Source organism: Nyctereutes procyonoides, unplaced genomic scaffold (assembly GCF_905146905.1).
Source record: "Nyctereutes procyonoides isolate TBG_1078 unplaced genomic scaffold, NYPRO_anot_genome, whole genome shotgun sequence".
In the NCBI taxonomy this organism is placed as follows: Eukaryota; Metazoa; Chordata; class Mammalia; order Carnivora; family Canidae; genus Nyctereutes; species Nyctereutes procyonoides.
Window position 1 is genome coordinate 13,938,798 of NW_026575128.1, and position 12,026 is coordinate 13,950,823.

Here is a 12,026-nt window from a genome sequence, read left to right on the forward strand (position 1 = left end):
AACTCCAAATGAAAGTTAAATCTTCTATAAACAGAGGATTTGACTCCTAGACATCACAGCTACTTGTGCTGTATGAGTTTGAGTCGATTTTAAGAGTGCATGCTGTGTTCAGGGGACACGATGTTGGATCGTCAAAGATTCTGAACACTGTGTGAGGCACAGGCTCAGTGCTGGTCCTGTCATCACTGAGTATGTGATGATGAAGTGAATCATCGAACACTCCTTTTTTTTTTTTAATTTTATTTATTTATTTATGATAGTCACACACACACAGAGAGAGAGAGAGAGAGAGAGAGAGAGAGAGAGAGAGAGGCAGAGAGAGAAACAGGCTCCGTGCACTGGGAGCCCGACGTGGGATTCGATCCCGGGTCTCCAGGATCGCGCCCTGGGCCAAAGGCAGGCGCCAAACCACTGCGCCACCCAGGGATCCCTCATCGAACACTTCTGCAAGGGCCTAAAAGGATCAGTAGCTCCTCCAGGAATGATATGCCCCCTTCATCCATTGTGTTTCTTTCACTGTGAGACCTGAAATACCTTCCCCTCATGGTCCCTCTTTCCAGTGTTGTAGGTACACTAGTGAATTGATTGTTTCATAGAGCGGTTCCAATAACAAGCCCTTTATGAATCATGAATATTGGACTTCCACCCACCAAGCTATCCTGACATGCATGAAAGGCTAATCCAAAGTATCCATTGTGAGTGAAGCATGTCATTTAAAATACTTAAAAACAACAGTGTGCATGCTTATAAATAGCTGCAAGACCATACCGTGATGGATCCAGGATGGTACTAAGTGTAGGGTTTGTCTGTTTGTCTTTAACTTAAACAGTAGATATATATGTATAGGGGTGGAGGAAGGGATGGACAAAAGTCTCAAGGTTTTTAGAATAGTTTCCAGATCAACAGGTCTTGCTCTTACAGTGAACATGAGAGTATTTCTTGTTATTCGAGGATGACTTGTACAATTATAGGCCTCTCATGCTAAGAGTGATAAAATCTAATTTCACGGTTTGAAAGTATTCTGCACACCCTGTAGGTTTAAATGCTGGGCTGCCTCAAGAGGAAAAAAGGTGAAGAATGGAATTCAGGGAGGAGGAGGTCAGCTTGGCAAAGGCCATGATGGAGCTGTGGCTTCCTTTGGAAGGGAATCAAAGAGTCTGTACTATTTGTGAGCTTGGGCAGGTCACCTAAATGTTCTTTTACCCCAGGCCTAATACTCTGTTAGAACTGCTCTGAATCAGCACCCTAAAAACCTCGAAGCATCCGTTTGCATCCTCCTTCTATCTCCTGTTTCCTGTGGGTGACTTCAGAAACTTCTCAGAAACCTCCAGTGATAAAATAAAATAAAATAAAATAAGATAAGATAAGATAAATAAAATAAAATAACGCTTTATTTCCCTTTGTATCACCAGGGTCTAGCACAGAACTGGGCATAGAGCAGGTGCTCAACAAATGAGTAAAGAAATGAATGATGTCCATTGAAATCATACTTCTTCTGTGAGGATCCCATGGTTTCCCTACACAGATCTAACCTTTCCCTCCCCCCCTGTTTTTTTTTTTTCCTGTGTCTTGTCCTTTTATGGTAGTGCTTACTACTGCCCGGTTTATTCTGGGGTCACTTGTCTACATGTCTGTCTTCCCCACTGAACTGTGACCCTCAAAGGGCAGGAACTATATTTTATTCCTCGCTCTGTCCCTATTAATAAATTTAATACATTGTTTGGTATATAACAGGTGCTCAGGAAGCTTGGGCAGAACTGAAATTCACTGACCTCATCTCTAAAATGAGGAACAGGATGCTTTCAATGTGGTCTAGCTGTTGAGAAACTGAGTCCTGTGATGACTGGAAGAGTTGATGGTCTTCCTTGTCATTGTGTGCCCGTGCTGTCACACCAGGGAAGCTGAGTGACAGCAGCTCTTCTGTCCATCTGAGCTTGCAAAGGCATGACTTATCTTGTTTTTCCTCTCACCCATTTCACCTCTAGACACGTACAAGCTGACCTCTGAACTGCTTGGAGAGGGAGCCTATGCCAAAGTTCAAGGTGCTGTGAGCCTACAGAATGGCAAAGAGTATGCTGTCAAAGTGAGTGTCTCATCTGGGTGCCAGACTTTAGCTGGTCCGAAGCCAAATAAATTTTATATTCTGCAGTATGGCAGCTCAGTAATAATGGGAACTCCAAAAATGTTCTCACTGGATTCAACTCTTGTTTTCTGTACTTACTTGCCGTGTTAATTAACACTTTTTTTTTAAGATTTTTATTTATTTTTGAGAGAGAGAAAGTGAGAGAGCACAAGCAGAGAGGGAGGGAGGGGGTGAGGGAGAAGTAGGCTCCCCTGCTGAGCAGGGAGCCCTGACTCAGAGCTCCATCCCAGGATCCTGGGATCATGACCTGAGCCGAAGGCAAAAGTTCAAGCAACTGAGCCACCCACCCAGGCTCCCCATTACTTAACACTTCTATCCTTCAGTTTCCTTCTCTGTAAAATGGATATAATCATAGGGACTGTAAAGTCTTGATGTGGGGATAGAGTATGTGTACAGTACTTAGAACAATGCCTCACTGATAGTAAGCTACCTCTTATTATTCTGAAAAATGGAGTAAACTTCAGAGAATAGACAACCAAATATCAAATTAGAAGGCCTACCTGAATCTCTGTTTTACCAAACTGCTACTTGACTTTGGACAAGTCTCTGAAATTCCTTCAGCCTCAGTTCTCACATCTCTAAAATGAGGGTAAGAGTACCTGGCCTTCCTGTCTCAACAGAGTGGCTATGAAGGTGAAAATAAAAATGAACACTGGTAGAATTAGAAACACTACCAAACACACAGTGCTATAAAGTGATGTACAGTATCATCAGAAAGAGGACTGAGCACTCAGCTTTGGGGCAGGAGAGGTGGCTCCTTGCTGCATGGCCTTGGGGTGTCTCACTCTACCCCTCTGTGCTTCCATCTGCTGGCTCCACATGGAAAAAGGGATAGATCTGGAGCACTGGTTTTTTTTTTTTTTTTAATTTTTATTTATTTATGATAGTCACAGAGAGAGAGAGAGAGAGAGGCAGAGACACAGGCAGAGGGAGAAACAGGCTCCATGCACCGGGAGCCCGATGTGGGATTCGATCCTGGGTCTCCAGGATCGCGCCGTGGGCCAAAGGCAGGCGCCAAACCGCTGCGCCACCCAGGGATCCCTGGAGCACTGGTTTTCAAAGTGCGGCAGCATCAGCGCTGCCTGGAAACTTGTCAGAAATACAAATTATCTGGCCCCATCCCAGACCTGCTGAGTCAAAAGCTAGGGGTAGGCCCAGCAATATGATTTTAGCCAGATCTCCAAGTGGTTCTGACACTGAGGTTGGAGAAGCCCTGATTTAGGGCTGTTTTACATTTAGTGTGGATCAGAATCATTTGGAGAACTAATAGCACAGAGACCCAGTTTTCTTGGTAGAGGATAGGGCCTGGGTCTTTGTAGGTTCACCAAGTTCCCCAGGTGATTCTTAGACCCACCAAAGTTTGGGAACCACTGATCTAGAAACCAGGTCTCATTAAATCCAAGGGGACAATTCAGATGTATTTCACATCATCCACGTGCACCCCCAGGTCTAAACCCTGCCTCATACAGGCAAACCCAGCCAAAATGCCTCCTGAAAGAAGTGTTTCTTCTCTTAACCAACTGGCCATAGTTCCAGCCGTGGATTAATAAAGGAGAACACTTCTGCCAAGCCACATTCCTTTTTGCTGGAGTGTGGCTTCATATGGTAACAAAAGCACTTACCTCAATTCCTTTTTGGAAACATCAGTATAAATTACAAATAATTTTTTAAAGAATATATTAAGTGTGGTAATAAACCATAAATATAAGTTGATTTTCAAAAGTTTGGGACATTTATGCATCCATCCAGACCTGTTTCTTCAAGATTGGATCATAAAAGGAAAATCTGGCCCTCTGTGCCCCTGGGCATCTTTGGTGCAAACATTGAACCCTGGCTTGGTCATTCTTTGGTTTGAGCAGTTCAGCACACGTCTCTTATCTCTCCTGTCCTTTGGAAACTCCCTAGAGATGGGCTACTTCTCCCAGCATGGCCCCACAACATTTAATTTTATTAGGGCTTCCCTGTAGCCATCCAAATGATGAATCCTAGAGTCTCAGGGTTGAAATGAAATTTCAGGATAATCTGGTCCTGAATTTCTTCCATAACTCCTCAAATAGTTGTCCATGTTCTGCTCCATGACCTCTGATAGCAGGAGCCCATTACTTCTGCAGAGAAAATAATGCCATTGCTGAATAGCTTGCCTGCTCGAAGGTTCTTCCTGACTTTAATCTGAAATGCTAGGTAAATGAACGAGTAAAATAGCTTCTGTGCCCCAGCATTGCACCTCTCTGACTGCCTAGAACATGGGCCCATGATGGTTTACTACCAGACATGGACTGTATAGACAGTTACACCTGGTCATGGGTGTTTGTGCTGCAACACACTGGAGAGGTTTGAAGTATTCTACGCAGCGGTCTGGAAACAAAGGAGCAGGGTGTTACCATCTGTGCTGCCCACTCCATACGTAGGACCTTAAGGCAGAACCAGCTCTGCTGAAGACATGCCCCCCAGGCTCTACTTGCAATGGTTTGGGGCTCTCGGTGGGTCTATGGAGATGTTCAGAGTTAGCCAGTCCCTGTTTTAACCACCTGTTCATCTCTTGGCTCACCCAGGCCTTCAGTTCATACTTGCCAAGCATCTCTAGGTATAGGTGGGAGAGACAATGCCTCTAGGTTCTGTGAGAGAAGCTGGATGGCACATAGACAGGGACAGGATAGCAAGGCAGCTCTGGGGTTGAATGCCAACCCTGTCACCACTTATCAGAGCTGCGGGCAAAATGTTTGACCTCTTCCTGTCTTTTGGGATTGTTATAAGAAATAACTGAAACTGTACCTGAGTTGCTTAATGCACTGCCTGCAAAGGCTAAGTTCCCTGCAAAACTGCAGAGATGGGGTCTGAGCTGGACCTTAGAGCTTTAGTTCCTCTCCACTGTGTCCTCCATCCCCCTTGCTCTTCTTCCAACCCTGGAAGATCCTTCAGTGGAGGTTGTAAACCTTGCCCTTAAGACAGGAAGAGATGCCCTAGAGGTAGGAGCTGGGTAGAGGTAGCTTTTTATCTTCTTGTTGGCTGCCTCAGTGTCCCCTGGTCAGCTGGGGACAACAACCCCATTAGTTTCCACAGTGTTTGCTTGTCAGAGTCAAAATAGGCCCGGCCAGCCTGGAAAGCCTTTGGGCTGGTCTCTTGTGTTGCTGGCAGGGTCACAGTGCCTGTGTCACCAAGGCCTACTCCGTGTGGGCTGAATTGGGCCTTGGATTCTCCCAGAGGGCTCCTGCTGAGAGGTGTTTCAAGGTCAGATGGGTATGACAGGCTTTATTCTTCCCACAGATCATCGAAAAACAAGCAGGGCACAGTCGGAGTAGGGTATTTCGAGAAGTGGAGACGCTCTATCAGTGTCAAGGAAACAAGTGAGTACAGTCTTGGGTTACTTGCTGCTTCTCTTGTGGGGATGCTTAGCTGCAGAAAGGTCATTTCTCATCACCTCCTGACCCCAGCATTTAGCTGTCATGCCTTGGCCACAACTGTGGAGGATTTTTTCTATTTTCCGTGTTTAAAGAGAGAGAATGGAGAGAGGAGACGAGGCAGCAGCCTTTGCTTCTGTTCAGGCTGAAGTACTGAAGTACCCAGGCAAGTCGGAAGAGTGAGCAATCCGAATGAAGGGCCCGGAGAAGATGGGGTCCCTTCCTTCAAGTGCCTATGGGAATGAGGTTGACGGAGTGTCGCCTGGTACACGCGGGCCCAGCTTTTGGGACTAGATGAGGACAGGAGAGCTAGTACGAATCCTTACTGTGTCCCACACCCAACATAGTGTACGTGCAGCTGCCACTCAGGCTCCAGGAGCCCACTCTAGCACTCTGCTGGCCAGCTGGGCCCAGGTGGTTTCCAGCCCCGCCTCAGCCAGCTCACCACTAGCTCCAAATGAGTGGTTCTCCCACGGTGGCTTTAAATCAGGGTCACCTCTAAGACTCTGCTTCCCCCCCCCTTCTCCTTGCACAGCAGGGTCAGCGGGGAGCCAGCGGCCAGGTATTGATGGCTTTGTCATTAAGCTTGGAGGATGGGGGCTGCTGTTGATTTAACTCCAGGCGCTGCTTCTACAATCTTCTTTCAAATCAGGCCATTTTAGTCATCTTATTTGGACGCCTTCACACTAGTAAAAGCCCGGTGTCTCCCAAAGTGGTCAGCATTTTTTTACGAGGGACAGATTTTTATTTTCAGCCCTGCAGCTTCTGAGTTCAGCATTAGAGCCTCTACTTGGTTTATTTCGTTCTTTAAAAGAAAAAAAGCCCCCAACACGTCCGATATCCAGGCCGGTAGCTTCCCTCCTGAGTTACAAGACGACCTTGTTGGCAGAGCTCCGTAATGCTCAGGCAGACAGGGAGTGCTCACCGGGGAAGGCCACAAGTGCTACGGCGGCCGGGAACGTGGCCGTTTCATTAAGCAGCGCTTAGCAGTTAGGGTCTAGCGGTGCCCACGTTAGGCCCCAAGTCTATTTGACAGATGTTTCCATTTTCTCCAGGCAATGTAAATACTGCCCCGTGATTTATGGGCAAGAGGGAGGGCAAGTAATTATTTGCTGCTTGCCTCCAGGACACACACCTACTATTCAGTGTTATTAGCCGCAATTGCTTCCAGTCGGCTGCAGATTTTATTCAGTTTAATGTGACCGGGACTTTTTTATAACTCTACCTAGTGGGTTTTAGGGTTGGGGTTTGACAGCACAGACTTGGTGAAAACACCAGAGACTGAACATTATGGAAAGATAAGGTGACCTGAGTCTTGCTAACACCATTGGCTACTTCTCAAACATGGTTCTTTAATAAGCATTCTGATTTCAGGTTGATTTCTGCCCTGCTACGGGGCATTGTATATTTTTTTTCATTGTATATTTGTAAGTGGGCTTTAATATATAATACCATTTCCCTTTTTTTTCCCTATTTTTTCCTATTTAAGGAACATTTTGGAGCTGATTGAGTTCTTTGAAGATGACACAAGGTTTTACTTGGTCTTTGAGAAATTGCAAGGAGGTACTTACTGTTGAGTATGTGTTTGGATTTCTGATTAAGACCCAGGCTGGTGATCATCCATCATGAATCCCAGAGACTTCTAAAATGAGTCAAGCTAATAAAAAGGATGAAGGACTTAAAACTGCCCTTGATTTGGGAGAAGGGAGGCCGGAGGGAAGGATAATAATTAGCATTTTGCAGAGCCTAGAATGTCACCTGTGTGGACATTCTACAGATGCCTTCTCATTATAATAGGACTCATATATAGGTACCTTTAGTCATCAATTTATCAATCTATTGTTTTGACCTGTTCACCATTAAGTTAATTATAGGGTGGAAACTCTTACATACATTGTGAAGTCCAGGAAGGTTCACCAGGGAGAGGAGGGTCCCATGGCTTAGGACATAGATCCAGGATAGAGAGGAGGCCTGAGAATCTGTATCCTTCAGATGGAAAGATGCCACTCTTGACTGTCACCACCAGTGCTATCACCCACACACATAATCACTGGAATGTGTATTAAACTTGCTTGCTTTTCTGACATAAAGAAGAGGATAGAGCAGCCCTTGCCCTCACCATTACTCACCCAGCCTAAGGATAGATTTGCAGGGTGCAGTTTAGGGAGGATATCTGGAGCTGAGTGGAGAGCCACATGGCAGGGTTTTGGTGGCTAAAGGAGCATGCTTTAGAAGCCAACAAAGCTGGATCTAAGTGTAGCTCCATCACTTACTAGCTGTGTTACCTTGGGCAAGTCATATAACCTTTCTAAACAGTGTTCTCATCTATAAAATAGGGATAATGACAGCACCTTTCGATAGCCCTGAAGATTAAATGAGATCTTTCATGTGAAATGCTTGGCATAATGCCCTATAGACAGTAAGGGTCCAATAAATGTCACCTATTAATATTATTAAAACAACTGGGTATGCCAAAGGCTATCTTAGAAGTCAGTAGTATATTACTCTCCATTTACCCATTTAACAAATTTGGAAACAAGAGTCTCACTACAGTAGGGCAAACCTGAGACCTAGCCAGGAGCCAGTTATCTGGGAATGTTCCCTAGCATGCTGGGATCCTTTCATTGTTTGATCTGGCAAGTAAGAGATGTTTCATCCCCTCCCCATGCCGAAAACCAGCAATAAGTAAACCTATGCCATTTTTTAAATGATTTATTATTAGAGAGAGAGAGAACAAGGGGCTTATGGAGAGGGAGAGAATCTCAAGCAATCTCACAACCCTAAGATCATGACCTGAGCCGAAATCAAAGAGTCGGACACTCAGCTAACTGAGCCACCCAGGCACCTCTGTGCCATTTCTAACATGCAGTGCTGGCCCCTCCAGCCCAGAAATACTAGCTTCCAGTAGTGAGCACAGACTGCATGGAACCAGGCCATGTGCTCATGCCTGTGCCATATGTTCACACCCCTGCCCTGCCCAGCAACACCAAGATGTTACATTTAAAATGCTGGGAGATGGGGCAGCTGGGTGGCTCAGTGATTGAGTGTCTGTCTTCAGCTCAGGTCATGATCCCAGGGTCCTGGGGTTGAGTTCCACATCAGGCTTCCCACAGGGAGCCTGCTTATCCCTCTGCCTATGTCTCTGCCTCTCTCTGTGTGCCTCTCCTGAGTAGATAAATAAAATCTTTAATAAATAAAATAAAATGCTAGGAGTTATCTGTAAATGTATTGCTTGGAGTGCAGCCCTACTGAGGCCAGACCCACTGCAGTAGGTAAAGAGATTACAGTTGGCTCAGGGCAGCCCATGCCCCAGCAGTTAGACCACATATCCATTTGAGGGACAGTCTAGTCTGGACAGGTGTTACAGCCACATTTACTGGACTTAAGTCCTGATGCTTCCACATACTGGTATTTCATCTTGAGCAAGTTGCTTAGCCATTCTTGGCTTCAGGTTCCCCATCTATAAAAGGGGATAGCCATATTTTGTACATTTTGTACAGTTGTGGTGAGGCTAAGGTAATCAATCTATCTGAAGACTTATTACATAGTGCTTGGCACACAGTAACTATCCACTAAATGTTAACCATTGCCAACAAAATAATAATAATAATATAATAATAATAAGAAGAAGAAGAGAAGAAGAAGAAGTTCAGAAGGAAAGCACTTTTCCCCCTTTTACTAGACTTTCTAGACCTTTACATAACTGACAAGGTTGGGGCATTTCTGTTTGAAGGCTTGTGCTCTTGTTTGAATCTGATATCAAATGCAGAGGGGGAAAAGTTCTTATGGAGAGGTCCCCCAACCTTATGTGAATTCACTTTTAGTTCTTTCTTATTTCAGAAGCCAAATCTGCCCCAATGGCATTAATATTTTTGGTCATGCAAATAGTTGTTGTCTCTCCCTTCTGTGCTCATCATAGGCAGGTATAGAAGATGGCAACCCAATTCTCTTCAGTCCATTTTTGTGCTGGTATCTCCTTCTCTGTGCCAGGTACCACACTTGGTGCTGGACATTTAGTGATGAATAAGGCTGTATCCTCACCCCAAAATTGTGGCAACTTGACCTCTGAGAAGTTATACTCCTAAGGCCCGAAAAGGCATACTTCTGTGTCTTATCTGTTACCCAGGCTCCATCCTGGCCCACATCCAGAAGCAGAAACACTTCAATGAGCGAGAAGCCAGCCGAGTGGTACGGGACGTGGCCGCTGCCCTTGACTTCCTGCACACCAAAGGTGAACCAAGTCTTTGCCTCGGTGATTGGGTTGGACCAGCCAGTCTCTGGGGACTGAGGGAGAGGTGCAGGCCAGGCAGAGAACTAGGCCAGGAGCTGGTACAGCTGGCACCCCCACCCATGAGGGTGAGGGAGCAAGCCAGGATGGCACTAGACTTTCCATGTGGATGGTGGGCAGATGTGGCACTATTAAGTGTAGGGACACAGGAGAAAGAACAGGGAGGAAAAAGGTAAACTTAACATTGAATAAGATGTATGAGTGTATGGGTATGGAGGATCTCCTTTTTCTGTGACAGAAGGATACAACCACATCATAATACTATTCTAGTGTAAATATTTGGGTGTTACTATTTCTAGTTTTTTTGTTTTGTTTTTGTTTTTTTAAACTCAGGACCCTGTGATCAAGACCTGAGCTGATATCAAGAGTCAGATACTTAACCAACTGAGCCACCTGGGCTCCCCCTTTCTAGCCTTTTGAAATATGTCCTCTGTATCTCTCTTTTCAAACTCGGCATGGTAGTTTATAACTAGTTTTATGTCTTGTTCACGATAAATGGAAAATGCATTTTTCTCTTAAGATGGTTAAGTTTGAGATATCTGTTGAACATTATGATGATAAATTGCAGGTTGCTGTTGTTCAAACTACACTTCAGTTTATAGTCCCTTATCTAGAACTGATTATTTAAGAACTCTTATAGTGAATTAAATCTTTTTACAAATTACGTATTTTTGTATTTCCATAAATGTGTTTGACTATTACATTTTTAAAACATGCCTAACAGCAGTGCCATGGAAAAACGAATTCTGGCATTACCTTTTTACGAGCTATATGCTCTCTCAGTAATAATGTCTACCTGCAGAGTCATGGTGAGAAGAGAGAGAATTATATCCTCAGCAGTAGTCACCACTGCTATAGTTAGTGTTAAGCTAACTGTTCTCACTCGCTTATGGAACCTGTGCACAGCCTATGTATGAATTGTGTACCTATAACATAATTGGGGCCTAGTGCTTGGCACATAGTAGTTTTTCAATATAATAGTTATTTTTTAAGATTATTTATTTATTTATTAGAGACACAGAGAGAGAGAGAGAGAGAGAGAGAGAGATAGGCTCTATGCATGGAGCCTGACGTAGGACTCGATCCCAGATCACCAGGATCACGCGCTGGGCGGAAGGTGGCGCTAAACCACTGGGCCACCAGGGCTGCCCCATAGTAGTTCTTCAATATTGTTCTTTCCTCCATCCTAATCCCCCCCACTTGACAGAAAGCATTTTGATTCCTAATATTAATTACCTTAAAATAAAGTATTCTGGGGCACCTAGGTGGCTTAGTTGGTTAAGCGTCTGCTTTTGGCTCAGGTCATGATCCCAGGGCCTGGGAATGGAGCCCCATATCAGGCTCCCGGCTCAGTGGGGAGCCTGCTACTCCCTCTGCTCTTCCACCCACTTGTGCTTGCTCTCGCTCTCTTTCAAATAAATAAAGTCTTGGGCAGCCCGGGTGGCTCAGTGGTTTGGCGCCTGCCTTCGGCCGAGGGTGTGATCCTGGAAACCGAGGATCGAGTCCCACATCGGGCTCCCTGCGTGGAGCCTGCTTCTCCCTCTGCCTGTGTCTGTGCCTCTCTCTCTCTCTCTGTGTCTCTCTCATGAGTAAATAAAGAAAATCTTTAAAAAATAAAAAAAATAAAGTCTTTTTATTTATTTTTTTTAAATTTATTTATTTATGATAGTCACAGAGAGAGAGAGAGAGAGAGAGGCAGAGACACAGGCAGAGGGAGAAGCAGGCTCCATGCACCAGGAGCCCGATATGGGATTCGATCCCGGGTCTCCAGGATCGCGCCCTGAGCCAAAGGCAGGCGCCAAACCGCTGCGCCACCCAGGGATCCCAAAAAAATAAAGTCTTTTAAATAAATAAGTAAATAGAGCATTCTGTCTGGATGAGGGGTCGGGGTGGATTGAATAATTGGTGACTTAGCTCTGCTCCCTTCACTGTGGTGGATATTGGCTGGCCACATAGGTTGTGAGTGCCTAAGAACACTTGTAGGCATGCTGGGCATATGTCCTACCTTGTGCCAGCAGTGTAATGCAGACTGGGGAGGAGGGCACGTGTGCAGGGAGTTAAGCCTCACTGGTCTTACCTCATTTCTTCCTGCGGCTGAAGGGAGGTCTCCACACTGACAGTGCCCATTTTTGGCGCCTGACCTGCACATGCGATGAAAGTTCTTAAAACGGGTATCTGTACTTGGCCCAGCATGATG

The 12,026-nt window shown here is 45.3% G+C and overlaps 1 protein-coding gene across 3 annotated transcripts in view; it reads left to right on the forward strand.

The window, feature by feature from the left end:
• The window catches only part of MKNK1 (MAPK interacting serine/threonine kinase 1), a 33,651-nt gene that overhangs the window by 9,872 nt on the left and 11,753 nt on the right, over positions 1 to 12,026 (forward strand). For 2 of the 3 annotated variants that reach the window (XM_055341532.1, XM_055341534.1), the window contains exons 3-6: positions 1,986 to 2,083; positions 5,408 to 5,487; positions 7,031 to 7,104; positions 9,668 to 9,772. In XM_055341532.1, the coding sequence (XP_055197507.1) occupies positions 1,986 to 2,083; positions 5,408 to 5,487; positions 7,031 to 7,104; positions 9,668 to 9,772 (357 nt within the window). The remainder of the gene's footprint in view (positions 1 to 1,985; positions 2,084 to 5,407; positions 5,488 to 7,030; positions 7,105 to 9,667; positions 9,773 to 12,026) is intronic. The other variant, XM_055341533.1, reaches the window with a different exon arrangement.